Source organism: Anoplopoma fimbria, chromosome 24, assembly GCF_027596085.1.
Source record: "Anoplopoma fimbria isolate UVic2021 breed Golden Eagle Sablefish chromosome 24, Afim_UVic_2022, whole genome shotgun sequence".
NCBI lineage: Eukaryota > Metazoa > Chordata > Actinopteri > Perciformes > Anoplopomatidae > Anoplopoma > Anoplopoma fimbria.
In genome coordinates this window covers 16,939,160-16,958,299 of record NC_072472.1, presented here as the reverse complement: position 1 = coordinate 16,958,299, position 19,140 = coordinate 16,939,160, and the positions used below count along the sequence as shown (strand labels likewise).

Here is a 19,140-nt window from a genome sequence, read left to right as displayed (position 1 = left end):
GTGTGTTTATGCATGCTTGACGCCGGCTGTTCTAGGCCACTGAAGACACACCTGCGCTTCTCTCTCATAATGTGACATCCAGCTCTGAAATCTCTTCTCGGAGCGCCGACCGGCTGATGCCAGCGCTTCAGCTGCTCTGCTTGCGACCAAGCATCGCCGTACCAGAGCCATTACACTCCACTGCCCGCCTCCCCTCCCCGCACTCCCCAACAGCACTGCTACACCATATGTCCTTGGTAAGGGAAAGACCCCAAATCCCCCCCCGCTGAAGATGCTGAACTAACAAAAAAATCCTCATTCGCTCCGTCTACCCCACTCAGTCTTTCTCTCCCTCACAAACACGTGCAGAGGGAATTAATAATTTCTTCATAAACATACATGACTAGATAGTTTGATCGATCACTGATGCATTGTAGAGGTTGTTGTGTAAGGGCTGTGATTGTGAATTTGCTCACCCCACTACTATTTGCTAGATGGTTTTTTTTCAGAAATACTAGAGTACAGGATTTTAAGACATAAAGGTGGTATCAGATATTCCAAAGAGCCTCAAAGGCATGCACCTTATTCTGCAACAAATAAGCTGTCAACCAGAAAAGCATGTCATCCAAAATCAAAGACGCGTAACTAAATAGAGTTGCAGCACAAATGAATTGAACTTGTCACCTCAAGCCATGACTTCATTCTAGTGTGCTGGGTCTCTTGTCATGCCACTGCATCATTTACTTGACTCAGTCCTCTAGATGGGAAAACCTTGCTATGACTCACACCTTGGAGAAAAACAAACAAACTTGTGCTTCTTTATTGTCTCTTGTTTTGCATACTCTCGTGTCTTGTCTCTTAGATGAAGGTACATGTATGTCTTGTCTGCTGTGTGTGAACATGTTAATTCCGCTCCATACATCTGCCTGAATCTGTTGGAGGGAGTCCATCTCATTTCCACACCACCTTTACATAAATCTAATGAATGCAGCTTTCAATGTCACAGCAAAGTATGATACGGCTCTCATCTCTCCTGAGAGGGAGAGGGATCACGGGGGGATGTAATGGAGGATGGGGGAAATTAACAGAATGAGGAATGAGAAAGGGAAGATAAGGAGAGGAAATACAGGACGGGTGTGAGGGTTGGGTCAGGGTGAAATAGGTGTGTTTTCATCTCCAGTACAGTAAGATGGAGAAAGGGAGGGGATGGATGGGGGATGGGGTGGAGCAGAGCCACAATTCCCCTGTAAACCTCCTCCTGGAAGTATGGGCTGGATGATGTGTGACTGAGAGGGAGGCAAGAGAGGAAGAGAGCATTCAAAGAGTAGAGGGAAACACCGCCGAGCTCCCAGACTGGAACAAAGGATTGCAGTGGAGACGGGCCAAAAGGCACGGTTAGATCTCCAATCCCTTTTTTTCTGTGCCACTTCAGGCAGGAACAGACACAGCAGTACGGTGGGAGGCATTCTTGCAAGCATAAGTAAAGCAGCGATCAGGGTAGCAATCCAAGCACATTTACCAGAGGAGCGCTGGAGGGAGGGAGGGAAGGAGAGGGAGGAGAGAGAGCAGATCTATGAGAAGAGGAGGAGGAGGGGGGGGTGTTGCATGCTCACAGAGTGTGACAGAGATAGAGCGATTCCATGAGCGAGAGAGAGACGCACAGAGAAAGAGAGGGAGACAACAAAGCAGAGATGGGGACCGAAACACTGAGACAGTGGTAGTTTGCAAGACTGAGCGCTGCACACAGACGTGAGCAAAGGAGGGGAAGGAGGAAGAAAGAGGAGGTTGAAGGAGAGAAGGAGGAGGGGGAGAGAGGGATCCAGGATGATGGAGCCCAGAAATAGGCTTCACAGGACAGCTTTTCATCCCCGCTCTCTGCAGCAGACATGACTCTGGGCATTGGACTGTGCTGAAATTAGCCAGGGGGACAACACAGGACAGCAGGTCTGCAGCACACTGCCTTGGTTCAGCCTCACTGGATGCAGCAAGGCAGCTGATTTATTACTGAGGGGCTGGGTGGCAGTGTGTTTGCGTGTGCGGCTCTGAGTGTGTGTGTGTGTGTGTGTGTGTGTGTGTGTGTGTGTGTGTGTGTGTGTGTGTGTGTGTGTGTGTGTGTGTGAGTGTGTATGTGTATGCAGGTTTTTATGGGTCCTTGCAGCGCTCTGAGCTGTGGGAGCAACCATTCCTCCAGCCGTAAAATGACATTCAGCAGGCAGGAGCTTTGTGTGCTGGTGAGGACCTGCAGTCCTCAGTAGGAAGTGGGAGAGTGGGATTCAGAGCTGTCATCGAGTGTGTTTACAGTGCTGTTCGCTGAGGTGAGCCAGAGGAGGATCGGCTACATGCAGGGTGTGTGTTTAGGTTGTAGCAAGGGTGCAGCAAAGGCAAAGATCCTATACACAATGCAAGGACGAGCGCAGAGCAGCTCTGATGGCAGGGGGTACAGGTAAAGTACAAGGAGTGCCCTGGGGGTAGGGTGGAGGACGAAGGCAGGAGCAGGGGAGGAAGAGGCAGAGGAAAGAAAAGAGCAAGGGGACGGAGCGAGGCAAGTGGAAAAGAGAGGGTGATCATGGCTGTCATACAGTGAGCTATAGCATATGCTGTAGCGCAGAACAGAGTGGTGCGGCAGGGGGAGGACAAGCATCACTGCACAGGGGAGGGGGAGAAGAGGAAGAGGCTGAGGGAGAGAGGAGGGGGAGGCAATCAGCTCAGCACCTCTCCTCCACCAGGAGGAGAAGCACAGCGGGACAGGCCCAGGAGAAGACGCTCACTCTCACACACACACAGTCAAAGACGCGCTGACGATCGGCCAGGTCAACGTGTAGAGGTCAAAAGGGAGCCGCTGCAGGGACGGAGACCGGGTTGGGTGTACCCCGACTGACCGGCTGGTCCACAAGAGCGCAGGCCGGTCCTGGGAAGAAGAGTAAGAAGGAGGAGTCCGCCGGAGAAAGAGGGGTCAGCTCGACCAAGTCCTGTTTCTTCTGAGAGCCCTGCAACCTTTCCATCACCATGGGGGAATGGACCATTTTGGAGAGGCTGCTGGAGGCGGCTGTCCAGCAGCACTCTACCATGATTGGAAGGTAAGACTCTCTAGGATTTTGTGTGTAAAGGTTTTGAATTTCTGGTTTTGTTTAAACTGATGTGCTGGGTGCTTTTATGTACAGTGTGTGTTATTCTGTGTCAGTCGATGAACCCCCCCCCCCCCTCCACTACCCCCTCCTCCTCCTCGGGCTTGTCCCAGTGCTCTCCTCTGTTCTACAGTCCCCCACAGTCATCACTGTCTCCCCCGTCCTTTCCACCTCCCTGCTCTCCTCACCCTTGTCTTCCACACTCCATCATTAGCTAAGGTATAAACTTATTGAGCATGATCAATAGCAGGCTTTCGTGGGCATTTTGGTTAATTGAGAGAGGTTCATGTGTTGATACCTATTAGCCTAGCTATTGATAGATAACGCTTGATGCTTTGGCCACGAACCAATAGGACAGAAGGAGGAGAGGGGAGTGGGAGTGAGAGGAGAGCAGAGGTGCGGAAGATGAAAGGATGGTGAGCAAGCAGGTGTGGAAAGTAGAATCAAAGGGGGGAGTAAATGGCTCTAAACTCTGAGTGAACTTGAAACAAAAAAAAACCATTTCATTCAATTTGTCACTTATTTGTCATAGTGAAAGTCTGATTTGATCTTTTCTCATATTTGGGTTATATTTGGTTTGAGAATGTTTTTGTGGTGGAGGGTTGAACAGATGAGCTTTTAGTTTGATTAGCAGTGGAGAAATGCCATGGAGACATGCTGTAAAACCTGTGTGAAAAATGTGCTCCACATCATCTCTGTGTGATCAATTAAAAGCAAAAGTGGAAAAAAGTTTCCACCCATTAAGCACAATCCAAATGTCACGCTGGGATGCTCAGTTGGAAAAGTGAATCAAAGTGAAAGTATAGATTTGTAATTTTAAAAATTGCTTTTCAGAAATAAAAAAGAAAGCTACGAAAGGCTAAGAATTTGACTGCACTGCTGTGCTCATTAACCCAGACCTCAGGTAGTCCGCAACAAGGGCATGGCCTAATCTTCTCTCTGCTCCATTGGATTGTGTGTGTGTGTGTGTGTGTGTGTGTGTGTGTGTGTGTGTGTGTGTGTGTGTGTGTGTGTGTGTGTGTGTGTGTGTGTGTGTGTGTGTGTGTGTGTGTGTGTTGCTGTGTGCGTAAGTTAAAGGAGTGAAAATTGGCTCATGCCTTTATTGACTACATTAAGCACTGTGTGCACAGAACCATTTGACTTTATCCTTCAAAATCAGTGACATTGTAACTGCACCAGAGCAACAAAGATGATGTGAGCCGCAGTATTGCAAAACTTCTGATGATCAGGGATCTGAAACCATGTGCAATGGAGATTTTCCTTCCAATCAAACACTACACCAAGTAATTTCAGTGAGTTCTTCCTCTGTGGTTAAAAGGGCCTCAAACAATGAAATCACCTGGTCTAGTCCACAGACGGAATGAAAACCTGCATATTATAGAGCATGTTGACTTGATTTAAAGATGCATTAAGAAATATTTTGTGGCATTAATTATACGACTCCCTCCTGCTTATGGGATTGGTAGTATTGCCGGTATCACTGAGAATCAACATCTCACTATGAAGCTCTACAGAGCTATCAGCCATTTTCAGCTCATTGTTTTGGTGTCCAGAGCGACAAAAAACCAAAACAATGTCTGTTAGTATATCAACGTGGGCAGCTGCTCCCAACCTAGAAGCTAAAACAAGCTAATTGTTAGCGCAAAATGGCAAAGAGCCGAAGTAACCGGTGAAGAAACTTGAAGATTTAAGAAGCCAAAAAGCGTCAGATATATTATTCATGCGCTGGAAGACCAAACAAGGGCTAAACGCCAGTGCATATTGGAATTACATTCAACAGGTGGCCAGAAAAAGGAGACCAAAGGGATGTCCGTGTTGCTCTGTTTCTGCTGGATTTGTAAGTAGGCAACTGTTTGCTAACCCGTTAGCCATAACAACTTCATAAGCTAATTGCTAACTGTTGTGAACTTGTTCTGGAGTCTTTCCGCCCCCTAGTGGTCAAAATTACTTAATGCAGCTTTAAAATCCAGTCCTGGCAGCCGAATCCGTAACACCCTGTGAGCACAGGGTCATCATTGGATGATTCAATGACTGTAAGCCACCTACAGTTCTTTTTCAGAGGCACAGAGGCATCTCTCAATTTGTCTGCTACCTCTTTCAAAAGTCAACTGAATACTTTGATGATGTAATGGCTTCCTCTTATATGCTTAATTTGAGCTATTTGTTGATCATGCACTTCACTGGTTGAACATTAAAAAGGGTTCCCTGAATACCTCAAATACATCTAGTCGGATTAGCAGTGGCTCAATTTAGAATAGCTCTTTGTGCACCAGTTTTTGTTCTTCATACGAATCTTCTAGATTAAATTGTGAAAACTTCCAAGATGATATCAGATTGTGGAATGATATTATGAACCAGTTAAATAATTTCCTCATACAGTAAGTCATTTGTGTGATGCCCAGAACACCAGCCATTTGCTACTGTGCTGAATATAGTGAAACGCTCTGTAAGTGATCCCTATGTGTTTTGGCTTCCCCCAGACTGTGTTTGTCCTACAAGGCTGTCTAGCTGACCCTAGGGCATTAGCTGTAATATTAGCTGCTTTCCAATGAGGTTCCCTCTCTCTACTCTACTTGTCTATGCTATGCGAGTCAAGAAACTTTGTACATTATTTTGTGAGTATCTCTGGCTTTAGATCCCTTAACTTGTATTTATTGTCAAGCTGATTTAAACCTTGTCCCTTTAGCTAGCTTGTTTGCAAGATATTTCAATAAATGTACCAGAGAGTTCTTATGCAGTTTGGTTGACAGACTTCAGATCAGGGTGTAGCAGTTATTATTAAGTGGGTTCTGGATCTTGACTTTTTATGTGTAGACAGGCCTTTTCAGGCATTAGATGTTCTTAGACAATCTAATCAATAACACTAAAACTACTAAAGATAAAGACTTGAATCCTAAGCATGTGCCTGCATGGTCAGGAAATCAATCACACTTAACATTTAAATGATCATTATGATGTCTTTGGATGTACCAGCAAGTTGGAGAATTGTTCACCACTCGCACAGTTTTGTGCCGTGAAGATGCCTCCTAGATTGTTAATGAGCAACTCCACACTAAATCAAGTACGGAGTCAAAATTGTTGCACTGACCTCTAAGGGTTGAAAGGTTCAAGTCTGTTGCACCACTGACCACACCCAACAACCCAGTTGGGTGTGGTCAGGTGTGGTCCGTTGCACTTGTGAACACAACCAACTGTGATGTAGTGTTGCACTGTTGTGCATCGTGAAGTCCTGCACTTCACGGGGTGTGGCCGGAGCATGCAGCAACCGCTAGATGGCATCATGTCTAGGATCTTCAGCCTGTGTGTAGTTTCTCTGAAAGAGTTTGCATGTGTGCGCTTGCAGTTCAGAGGATGCAGTTCCAAAGAGCAGAACAGTGATGTCTCCCCATGGCTGAAAAGTCTCCCCTGCATCAAAACTTTGGAACATGGTTGCATGTCGGTCATCTGTTTGAGTGCCAACCCTCTCTCTTGCAACGTGAGGATGTAGTTCTACCATGAGACACTGTCAGATAGCATTGTTGGATGTCTAGACTGTCTTATCCAGCTACAATTAAGCTCCTTCTTAATTGTAGGTTTTAAGCTAACCTATGCCCTGGCATGGGATAGATAATTAACCTAGCTTACATAACAGTGTTAAAAACAGAAATGGACCATCTGTACGCAGTGGCATAGGTTAGCTTAATTATGGTCTTTTAAGAAGAGACAGACAAATTGAGAGTTGCTTCTGTGCCTCTGACTAACCACAGGTGGCTTGCATATTGTGACTCATTCAAAGATTAACGTTTGTGTATTGTGTATTGTGATTCCCATATGCCTGATTTCTAACTGGGCAATGTACAGCGTGTGCATGGATAACCAATGACTGTAATTATGATTACACAGTAAGAGAAATCATTGTCAAGGCTGCATAAACCTCATCTCTAGCTTAAACTAAATGTACTGTATATTCAGTTATAATGACCCTGGGGCTTTCAGCAGTAGATAACTGACAGTTCAGTTTGGCCTATAAAAGGTTGTTGTGTTAATTACATAAATAAATGAAATTTCCTCCATTGACGGGCAGAGGTAAGCTGCCAACCGGTAAGGACACAGCAAGGACTATTTATATAGTAAAAATAAAACTCCACGAAGATTTTGGGACTTATTTTTAATTTAATTTGTAGGAGAGCATACAGTACTCATACTGTACATACTTGTTTCAAATATTCCTTAAAATAGTTCTTTGCAGACACTGTTTGTTGACTGACTTTTAAAGCAGCATGTTGTTAAACAGCATTCCTCCCAAGACTTCTTCAGACCAGACTTTTATACCCAAATTGAATAAATTGGTGATATGTTGATATGCTGATGATACACTGGCGTATTTGTTTAAAATATAACACCAGCAGCCTTGATAAAGTTTGCAGTTGTTTAATTTGTCTCAAAATGTTGAACACATCATGACTCAATTGCACTAGGTAAAGTAAATATACTTTAACAACAAAAGGTTTGCAATAAATATCTAAAACTGAGATTTGTCCACACAACCCTGCAAACAATTCAGTGTTCAGGGTCATCCTTTTCGAGCAGGTAGACTGCTTTTTTTCATGTGAGATGTTGCTTACTTAAGATTAAGTTACATTATTTTTATTTAACTTCTCAGACAGTCCTAAATACTGTATGTAAAAAAGGAAAAATTCTGCTATCCAACATAAATATGTGATATATACTTCTACTTAATTAAAATGTATCATACAAATACGTTATATAAAAATACGACACAATACATATTTTCTTTTTCACATGTGGTGCTCAGCTGTTTTGCAGACCATAGGTGTGCATGTATGTGCGTTCAACTGTGAGAGCATGAAGCCTTTGGGTTTGAGGTATCCACCTTGCAGGTAGGAAAGAACAAGGAAAGTGTGTTGATGCATCTTCCCCGCAATGCTGTGGTGAGGTCACTGCCAAAGACAAGTAGAGTGAAAAAAAAGAGGCAGAGATAATGGAGGACTAAAGTGAGTGATCTAAGGATGATAAAATAAGAAGGGCTGCCGGATGGAAGAATAGAGAGGAGAGGATGTGAGCTGTAGAACAAAAAGGATACAGGGGGCATCCTTGGAGGGGGGAGAAGGAGACAAAGGAAGGAAGAGAAGTTTTCCCACTGCAGATGTTCAATGCTGAGAATCTGTGTCAGAGCTCCTTCCTCTGGAGCTGCTGACTGACCCTGCTGCTGAGGAAACAGTCTGCACACACACACACAAACTCAATATGTGTCCTCTGCATTGATGAGGGCTTCTAAAAATACACAAGACCTTTGTGTGTTTTAAATTAACATCCATCTGAATGTAATGCTCTAACTGTAGCTCTCATAAGAGACGAGCACAAGGACATCCTGAGAGAAATTACATGCAATATTCACCAATCTTTGCAAACACAGCGGCGCAGGTATGGCTGAATAAACAACACCTTTAATAAGAGGCAAAAGCTCTCTGTTGTTTAAAAATGTAATGAACTCATGTATTTTGACTTACATCTCATATATTGCATTTCCGACAGAATAATAGTTATTTTAGAAAATCTAATTTTGTCCATATATAATTGATGTACTCTGATAAGCGAATCTGTATCCTTTACCTTTTATTAGATTTTTATTCCTGCATCACAGAGAAATCTATTATTTAACATCTATCACTTCCCACTTTAGCATTATAAGCACTTCATAAAATAATAATAAATGTTATGTGGCCATTGTTGTAAGTTGCAACTGATTTCAAGTCGTTCATTAAAAATGCATGAAGTTTTGTCCAGCCTTTTAATGGAATGGACAAAGTGGTGTTGAAAATACCTTGTTGCTCTTCAACTCTGTTTATTTGGTAAAAACAACAACACTATAACGGACGGTTTTGAAAGGTTTGATGAAAACAAATATATCCGCACCCTTGTTTGCTGGCTCTAAAAGCAAAGTACAGTAGACCGTCTGCCTAAAAGTTGTATCCTCCAGTAGTTTTCGTGCACGTATTTGTGCTCTCTCTCCACTTTGTCTAAATAGGTCAGGATATCCACGAAAAGGAGGTATCCTACTTTGAGACGGGCACCCTACTTCTTCTCCCAGAATAATTTGAGATGCAGGAATGTTCTGCTTTAATTGAGGGCATCATCCTGTCTACTAGTGAACCACAGTATATGTCATGTACCATTAATAATAAGCTTTCTGTAAAAAAAAATCTATACTGCCTGGGAGGATTGTGTTGCAAAGCAAAACAATTGAAGCAATATTTCAGCATTCGACAGGATTAGTGATCCATCATCCTTTGGCGAGGAGCGGGACTGTCTTTCAAATTAAACCATTCCTCTGCACATCTAGAGTTGTCATTAGTGTATTTGTGGAGCAGTCCCTGCTGTTGAATGTTATTGATTACACGGTTCGACAGGGGGATTTTGCCAGTAAAGCTGAGCTCAGCTTTCTTCCAGCGAGGGCTATTATTCATTTCAGCAACATATTGATGGTGTGTGTTGGCGCTTCACCGGGCGTGTAATGTTTCCCTTTACATAGCTTAGATGTTCTTTATTTCAATTACATGTTTGAATTCCTTAACGAGGTTAGGACAGGATGCCCTGTGAGCCTGTTTTTAGATAAAACAACTCTCATAAACCAGAAATACAGTACAATGTTTTGGCACATAATTAATGGCTCTATTTTCAAAATCATAAAGGCAGCCAGAGGTAGACTGTACAGAGATATGATTTTTAACCTTTGTTTTTTAGAATAAATATGTATCCAATAAATATAGATATATCAGTCATAGAAATCTGTCTGTGTGGTTAAGATATTATATTGTCAAACTGTATGAACTGCTGTGGGTTTTTTCTAATAAACAATACATAATCATTGTAGGGCAATGATCACCAATCCATGTATCAGAATACAAAATTTACTATTTGATATAGACTAAATAAAAGATATGCAAAAAAAGAGAATGTGAGGCAAACATATCGACTGTACTAGTCTGTAATTTGGAATTTCAAATGAAAACATATATTTAAAGTTGCTGTAATAGTTCATTAATTCAGAATGCATTTTAAATGACCATGAGTTATCTTTATAATAATAGTACACAGTTAGCTATTACATTTGAGAAATGCAGTATCAGAGGTTCCTGAATGTGTTTTTGCGTCATCTTTTCTTTATAGTGTGGCTAGTGTACTTTACATTTTCAGAGTAACTGAATAAAATCAGATTGATATTAAAACACTATTTACCAAATTTAAGTTCAGTCTGTGGCAAATACAATTAAAGGTATGATGGAATTAAAAATAGCAAACTTGATTTTTGCAGCCAACTAATAAGTTCTACTAACAATTATCAGCAACAGCCAGGTTGCATCACATTGGCAGAAGTGACCCAGTTGTTGCTTTTCTTTAAACATTGGTTACTTGTTTCATCCTGAAAAAATAATTGAGAGATGACATATTAAACATAAAATACATTGTGATATATTTTCAAAGATATTTCATTCAGATCAAAAACAATTATAAACCTTTCATGTTCACGTCAGGTCAGATTTCAATCCTCCATCTTTGACTCTGTTCTAGACATCATGCCAAGTGGGGCAATGCCTAGTCAGCTGAGTCAGTGACGGTTATGACTGAGGAGGTGAAGCCATGTCAGTGCTGTGTGCGTCTGGTTATTACCAGCTAGTTGAGTACATTTAGAAAGATGAAAATCTGCATAAGGACATGGAGAACCATGTTTGTTTGTTTTTTTAAATCAAAGTATATTTATGAGTGCCGTTTTTTTATCACTTTCACTCCAAACAATATTAACCACAACTCCTAAAAGCCTATGTCACGTGACTTGTTAACTTGTTAATAAATCCAGCAGACATGTTAAATTAACTGTGAAGATAGCCTTGTAATCCCAGTTAACCACAACTAAAAGGGGGGAAATGCTTAATAACATTAACTTTATATGTTAATCTACAAATTTCAACAGAACAAAACTTTCACCTTGGAACCATTTTGTATTAAAAATCATCTATTGATCAGTTCAGGGGGACTATATATGATTCCTATAGGGGTTGCAGCACATTTTCCAAGGAGCTGAGAAACATATATAATTTCCCACAATGTCTTCGATTTACTTGAATCACAATAGGCGAACCTAACATAAATTCAGACGAATCTGTGCTCAGTTTGGTTACTTGTCACAGTGGGATGATAGCAATTCTTCATGAGGAGGTTGAAACATGTTAAAGGCATCAGTGTAAATCTACACTAAAGACCCCAGAAAAATTATTCACCTTGAATCCATGTTTCCAAATTGTTCGTATCTTTTGTTTCATAACAGATAACTTGCAAAACATACTGTAAATATAGAGTAGGGTTTCTAATACAGCTACAATATCCTGAAATCGCGTATTGATGCAGTCTGCAAAATATGCTTGTTAGGAATCAAAGGGAAATGCTGATGTCATTTGTTTGTAGGTTTTCAACTTTCAAGTCATTTAATAAAGAGATACTTTGAGCAGAACCATGTTTGCCTCCCTTAGCTAAAATTCAGATGAAAGGGAAATTTTAGATGCATAAAGACAAATGGAATGGAAGAAGGCCTGCATCTGGTATTCACTGGCATCATCACCACGCATGGTTGGGCTGTGCGATCACTTATTATAAATATCTTCAAACACAAAATCCTCCAGCTTTGGGCGATGATTATGTTATCTATTTGTTTCGAAAAAGGAGTTTTCTTTAGAAAAAAAAAAGAAGATATTAGCATATTTTCATAGTGAGGCATTATCATAAATCCAAACCTGTTTATGTCTATCTCAGGCTAGGTATAATTTAGGCAGTTACCTGAAGCGTCTCCCTCACTTTCCTCATTTATTCCTAAAAAAAGCAGCTGGAAGTCATTTCCCTCAGAGTTGTTGAATGAGCGAGTGAGATAATTACATTTCCGCGCATGTTGTGGCACCAAGGAAGTTCACAGCTTCAAAAGACCTCTGTGATTTATGTGTAAAAATGTCCTAAATATCAGAGAGCTTACAGTTATTTTAAACCATTTATGTATTACACTCTCACTATCGCTGATAAGTATTGAAAGAAGAGGCCAGAAGTGAGTGAACCACCACACAAGTTTAGCTTCATATTAATGTATTTGTCACGCCGGCTCTTAGCGGCACCTCAGGCGGTCATGAAAATCTGCCTGATATGTGGGCAAGACCTAAAACTATTAAAACAGTTTGAGAGAGGAACAGTGGATGAGGGGCGGGTGGGAAGAAATGTCTGCACTCTGATAATTAAGCTGCCTAATTTCTATGCCTTGGTAAGGTCTTTATTCATTATGTGCTGCCATCAGCAATCAGTGGAGCTTATTATTGAGAGCATACGGGCGGGAAGAGTATTTTTACTCAGGGTAGCTCTACAGATAACACTACAATTAGCCAGTCCTTCAGAGGACTGCTCACTGTATAGAGAGTCGGTGTACCTATATGTGCTGACTCATATAATTTAAAGGCTTATTTATAATCACAATGTGTATATATGTGTGTGTGTGTGTGTGTGTGTGTGTGTGTGTGTGTGTGTGTGTGTGTGTGTGTGTGTGTGTGTGTGTGTGTGTGTGTGTGTGTGTGTCTACGTGTGTGTTTTCTAATGCATCTGCTGTTGTGCTGGAGGCAATTGTTGTCCCTTGAGGCTGGTGACAGCAGCTGCTGTATGAATGAACGTGTGTGTGTGTGTGTGTGTGTGTGTGTGTGTGTGTGTGTGTGTGTGTGTGTGTGTGTAAAAGCCTCTGGGAGAGTCAGAGCCTGCATGTCCAGCCGACACACCAGCTGAAAAGCAGCATTACACTATATTCACATTCTCACAGGTCACTCAGCTGCCTACACATCAGTTTGTACAGTTACACAGTAGCGAAGCAGCACTTCATTGTCTTTACTTCCTCCTCTCGTTGTCCCACTAGACATAAACGTTAGCCTGTCTGTGAGATCTGTTGATCTTTGCACTTTATGAAAATACCAGCTGTCACTGATGCAGCACAAGGAAAATTTGAAAATAACTTCCACATGGCAGCACAATCCATGGATAAAGACTCCATTAATTTTATTCCAAATCTTATTAGATCTCTGGTAAAGTGTCAGGGATTTAGAAAGTCTCCAAAAATGTAATGATTGGTCTGAAGGGAGGTCCTTCGGAGAGCGGGCAGCTAAATGAGGTGATAAGTGGTAACAGATGTGGGAATGTTAAAAGAACCGTGTGATAGATAGAGAATGAGCTGTATTGAATCCACTCTGCCGTTGGCCTTATTTTAATATTCTTTACTCGGTTTTGAGACACTACAAAAAATAAATTCATCATTAATGGTGGTTATTGAATATTCTGCAGGATCAGGCTGTCCAGTCCCAATCTGCCCTCACGTACAGTATTGGCTCGTTACCCTGCAGGACTTAAAACACTGATGTTTGCAGATAACCTTCGTCCAATACTTTCTGCTAATGCAGCAATCTGCCTCGTGCTGATTATCCTGTTATCCAGCAGTAGAGTACGCACACACACACACACACACACACACACACACATGCAGACATGAACGCACACATAAGCCTGCAAACACACACAGCACAACACTCAATACTTGCAATGTCTTGGAAATTTTAACAGCATAAATCTGCCCAACAAACAAGTATAGACGCAATATCTGCAGTACAGTACTTTACAAAAGTTTTCTATCAAGGAAAGTCCATAAGTACATCTGAAAAACTCTGACTGTTAAGGTGAATAAAGCTGCAGTGGTCACATGGTGTGAAATAGACCTATGCAATGCGGCTGCAACACACCCGCCATAAACAGCTTCTTGTTCATCCCCACTGTCACAATAATTTAGACATGGTTGGAAAGAGAACTAGGAGTTATATATTTATAATTACGTTGTTGCCAGTTGTCCAAGCGATGAGCTAAAATGTCTCCACGAGTAGTCAGAGAAGAAGCTGTCTAACTTTGAAGGCAACTTCATGTTATAAATTTGAACATTTTTCGACTAAACAAGTTGATGAGGGTCATCCAAATGCCTTGTTACTTTTGGTTTATGATAAGTTTCGCAATGATTCCACAATGACTCCTGCAGACTGTCTCATTTATTGATGAGACACAAGTTCACCCGCCCTCAATTAAAACACCACACATCAGTAGGTGGTTTCCAACCCTCTGGAGTCTGTCTATTCACTTGTGTATACACAGAGCATGTTTTATTTATAGTAACTGAACTTTATTTATATATGTAGCGCCAAGCAGGAAAAAACAGATGAAAGTGCTGATGAGCTGCTTTTATACGTTCATAGACTTTTTAATGAAAAAAGGCACCATAATGAGATGGGATAAAACTGCATCATAGTTAATGTTTTTCTGCTGTGTGTACGAGTAGAGAAACAATATTCTTAGGACCTTGTAATGGGTCATTATTTTGTCATTTCTGGTTCCTGGCTGAGTTGTGCTAAAAAGAGGATACCATGCATGTGGAATAAGTTAAAGACAGTTAAAAGACACAAAACAACAACAAAAATGTATGCATAGAAAGCTGCCTATAATTAACCTAAATGAACCTGGACTGGTAGGAAGCCTCAGATACAGTACAGTGTTTTTTACAAATAAGGATATGGGATACACAGTATCCACTGCTAATGAGGGAGAACATAATCAGACATGCAGTATGTGTTTTTACCATGAAAGACCTGTCCAGTCTCTTAACTTGTGTCAGTATACAGAGAGTGGACAGTGGGCAGACTTTGTGACATTTAGTTAATGCTATTATGATGTAGTAATTATCTCTGGCATTGGAAGAAGCAGACCTTGAATAGAAACAGACAGTCAGCTGCCTTCTATCATTTTATATGCCTTCTGTCATTTTATATGGTTTTAAATCAGCATCCAGAGCAGCAGATTCTCACACTGACACTGAACATGAGCCGTATTTCCTAAACAAATATTTGCATATAAATGAGCAATGTCAGTTACAGATTTCTATCTCATTGAGCAGAATGCGTCAAAGGACTCCTTGTGGTGCAGAGCTCCGTCAATATCAGCACTTTTAGAAAATCTACTGCTGTCAAACCTGCAGTGAAGGCAGATACATCGGCTCACAGCAAAGGATCATGAAGTGACTGAATATAAACCACACACACGACTCTCATTTCACTTCTAAAAGGCCAAAGGTGCAGAGAAGCTTTATTATGTTGTATTTCCAAACGTACTGAAAGTCGGTGTAGCGTATATGCTCACAGCTGCCCTGAGCACTGACGACCGAACATGTTTGCCATTTTGCACAAGTTACACACATGGCTGACTCTCCCTCTTTGTCTCTGTGTCCTTGTGTCTGTCTTGCCCACACACACAAAAATAAACACACACACACACACACACACACACACACACACACACACACACACACACACACACACACACACACACACACACACACACACACACACACACACACACACACACAGGCATGCTCTCGCAGGTGGAGCAAGAACAGTCCTGCAGCGGCACGCTGCTCTATTTTAGATCTGTTTCACAGATATTCCTCTGCAATACCTCTGAACTTTCAAGAGTTGTCTCCTAAACCACCTCATTGGAAGACATTTATTTTTTTCCCTCCTTAAGGAAAATATATTTGTTTCTCTATACCTTGGTGTCTACAACCCTTTTCTCTCCTCACCTTTTGACTAATTCGCTGGTTGCTGTGGTTACTGAGCAAGAAAAGCAGGTGTGGGAATGTTTGAGGCTTTATTAAATGCTGTAGTATGGAGTTTAATTGACACAGACTTAACAAAGAACTACTTTTCGTGTAAATATTAAAATGCACAGGAATTGTATTATGTGACATCACTTGAATGAAAGGCTAATAACATACGTACCATATAGCCACTATTAACCCCAGTTGTTCTTACCCACCTGGGGCCAACTCCCATCTATCTCTGTCCCTCCCGTAGCCTTGGGTGGCCCCTCTTGTGCTTGGAAACAAGTGTGTTCTAAGTAATTGGCTCCTCCACGCAGGGAGCGTGCACATCCACTGCATTGTGGCATAAATACCAGGGAGCCCCATGATGTTCAGGCTTTCCTCGCTCATTAGAAAGAGCTGACAGTGCAGCACTAGTCCTCCTCCGCAGTGCTCCTGCTGGATCGACACCAGGAGATAACAGTACAGCACACCAGTCCCTCAGAGGCCTTGAAAAGCAGCCACACTGATCTCTAGATCCTCCAGCCCCTGGACACATCTCTCGCTAACTGCAGCAATGCACTAATGAGCCTCATTGGGAAGTCCTCCCAGTTTTAAGAAGATTTCACCTGTATGTTTCAGCGTATATGGTTAAGCCCTATGCTGCTTATAATCAGCACTCTTACCATGACAGTGGTAACAGGAGATGCCTCTAAGAGGCGTTAAAAAGAGTTTGATATTTGTTAAATAGCTTTAAAACGATGAAGAGATTTGTTGATAGAGTACGAGTGAAAGCAGGAAATAATATTATCGGACAAATACTAACAATTAATTACTAACACTAATCCTTATTTCAATGGATTGATGAACAGAAATCACTGTTTAACTATGTATGTGCAGTCACTCCCACTGATGTTCCATTTCAGCTCAGCAGCGAAGATGAGTGTGAATCACCTTTACCTTGTGACGACCCCTCCTGTTTTAGTCTCTTATTATGAGTGAGCTCATGTGTGCAGGCTATCTAGAGCACAACTCTACCATCCTACGGTGTTGTTTGTCACAGCAGCTGAGTGATAACACAAGCACACACACATTCATGCATGAACATACCTATGAGCACACACAAAGGCACACAGTTCAGTCCGACATCTCGCCTGAAAACTATATTCATTCTGTTGTCCGGATATTGTTTTAGCATACAACATAAACAAAGCAGCATCCAATCACCATTTAGATTATGTTAAACCAAGACCTACAAGCAATTTGAAATGGTCAGAATCATAGTGAGATATTTCCTGAGCATGTGCATTTGTTCCTCACTAACTGACATTACCTTTCTCCCTTTCACCCCCTCCCCATCCTGCCCTTTCCTTCTCCTTCTGTCTCTCTGCAGGATCCTGCTGACAGTGGTGGTGATTTTCCGTATCCTCATAGTAGGCATTGTGGGGGAGAAGGTGTACGAGGACGAGCAAATCATGTTCATCTGTAACACCATGCAGCCCGGCTGCAACCAGGCCTGTTACGACAAGGCCTTCCCCATCTCGCACATCCGCTACTGGGTCTTTCAGATCATCCTGGTGTGCACGCCGAGCCTGTGCTTCATCACATACTCTGTCCACCAGTCTGCCAAAGCGCGTGACCGAAGCTACTCTCTCCTGCATCCTTACATGGATCACCACAGTCACGGTCACCACGGCCGCCACGACCATCACGCTCGCAAGCTTCACTCTCGCAACATCAACGGCATCCTGGTGCATCCTGACAGCAGTAAGGAGGATCATGACTGCCTGGAGGTCAAGGAGATCCCCAACGGACCCCGGGGACTCCCTCAAACACACAAGAGTGCTAAAGTACGACGGCAGGAAGGCATCTCCCGTTTCTATGTCATCCAGGTGGTGTTCCGCAACGCGCTGGAGATCGGCTTCTTGGCTGGCCAGTACTTCCTGTACGGCTTCAATGTGCCGGGGATGTTTGAGTGTGATCGCTACCCATGCGTGAAGGAGGTGGAGTGTTACGTGTCACGTCCCACAGAAAAGACTGTGTTTCTGGTCTTCATGTTTGCAGTAAGTGGCATTTGTGTGCTGCTCAACCTGGCTGAGCTCAATCACCTTGGCTGGAGGAAGATAAAGACGGCCATGCGAGGGGTGCAGGCCCGAAGAAAGTCCATCTGTGAAGTCCGCAAGAAGGATGTTTCACACCTGTCCCAGGCCCCAAACCTGGGCAGGACCCAGTCTAGTGAGTCAGCCTACGTCTGACAGAGGCTCCTCTGCCTGGGGGCTCGAGGACCTCTTAAATTTTGGAGAAGAGCTTTTCCCTGGCCCAGGACAACAGATCATTAGGGCACAAAAACTCACCACTGCATTATTATTCAGGAGCACAGACAGACTCTGTGTAGTCGTGACGAAGCATTGATTCACAAAGTAGATTCTTTGACACTTCAGGAGGGCAGAACCGTCCTCCTAAAAAGGCTACTGTCTTGCTGTAACAAAGCTTACACCCAAAACCTACATGATGCCTAGGTGACACTAGGTGCCTTCAAAGAACCCAACAGACAAAACTGAGCAATTACTAATTATATTTAAAATACTGTAAAGATAGTCAGTTTGAGTCATTTGAAGATCTTCATTATTTGCCTTTGCTGTAGGTCAGAAATAATCCCCTCATGTTCCAATTATGTATGTATATGCATATGCAAAAGCTTAAGCGTGTGCATGCATACGCATGTGAGTGGGGGAAAAAAGCCAACGTCTGACTTAAGTCAGAAAATTGAATGCTAAGCTAATCTGAGCTTCTAAGAGAAAGACGATGTTATTTGTCTTTGTCCATGATCTTCGAGTGAAGTCACTCGCTGGGGGAAAAAAAGCACCTTTTTAATCATGTTGTAAGACATTTACACAAAGTGAAACACAAAAACCAACAGCACTAAAGCTTTCAGCAGGAACTGGAACACAGTATTTGCTGTCAGTGTACCAGGCTTTTTTCTTAAAAATCGTCACTCTTCTTCATATTCTTAGGTGCCAATCACACGGCAGACTGACATTGCCCGGGAGATTTTGCTCAAAGTGAGACACATGGTGTATTGAAGATGAGTTAGATTAACTTTTCAACACTGTGTCACGCACCATAATGCTCTCAATGCCTGCAGGGCACACTGTTTACTCCCAGAAAAGTCAAGAAAAGTGTGCCAGTGTTTCCACTTTGGCTCATTAGGCGTGATTGGTGTCTAAGGGGTTTTTCAGTTAAACAGGGGAAAGTATTGTACTCACAAATATTTTAACGTGTAACCTCAAGCTTTTTTTCACAAGCTGATTTGGTGCCATATTTCAAAGTATGTGTACATAGATAAAA

At 42.3% G+C, this 19,140-nt stretch overlaps 1 protein-coding gene across 1 annotated transcript; it reads left to right on the top strand.

Annotated features, from left to right (window-relative positions):
- Window positions 1–2,985: 2,985 nt before the first annotated feature.
- LOC129113193 (gap junction delta-2 protein-like) lies at window positions 2,986–18,047 on the top strand. Its single transcript, XM_054625390.1, has 2 exons — window positions 2,986–3,056; window positions 17,186–18,047. The coding sequence occupies exons 1-2, from the start codon at window positions 2,986–2,988 to the stop codon at window positions 18,045–18,047; spliced, it is 933 nt and encodes a 310-aa protein (XP_054481365.1).
- The last annotated feature ends 1,093 nt before the right edge of the window (window positions 18,048–19,140 follow it).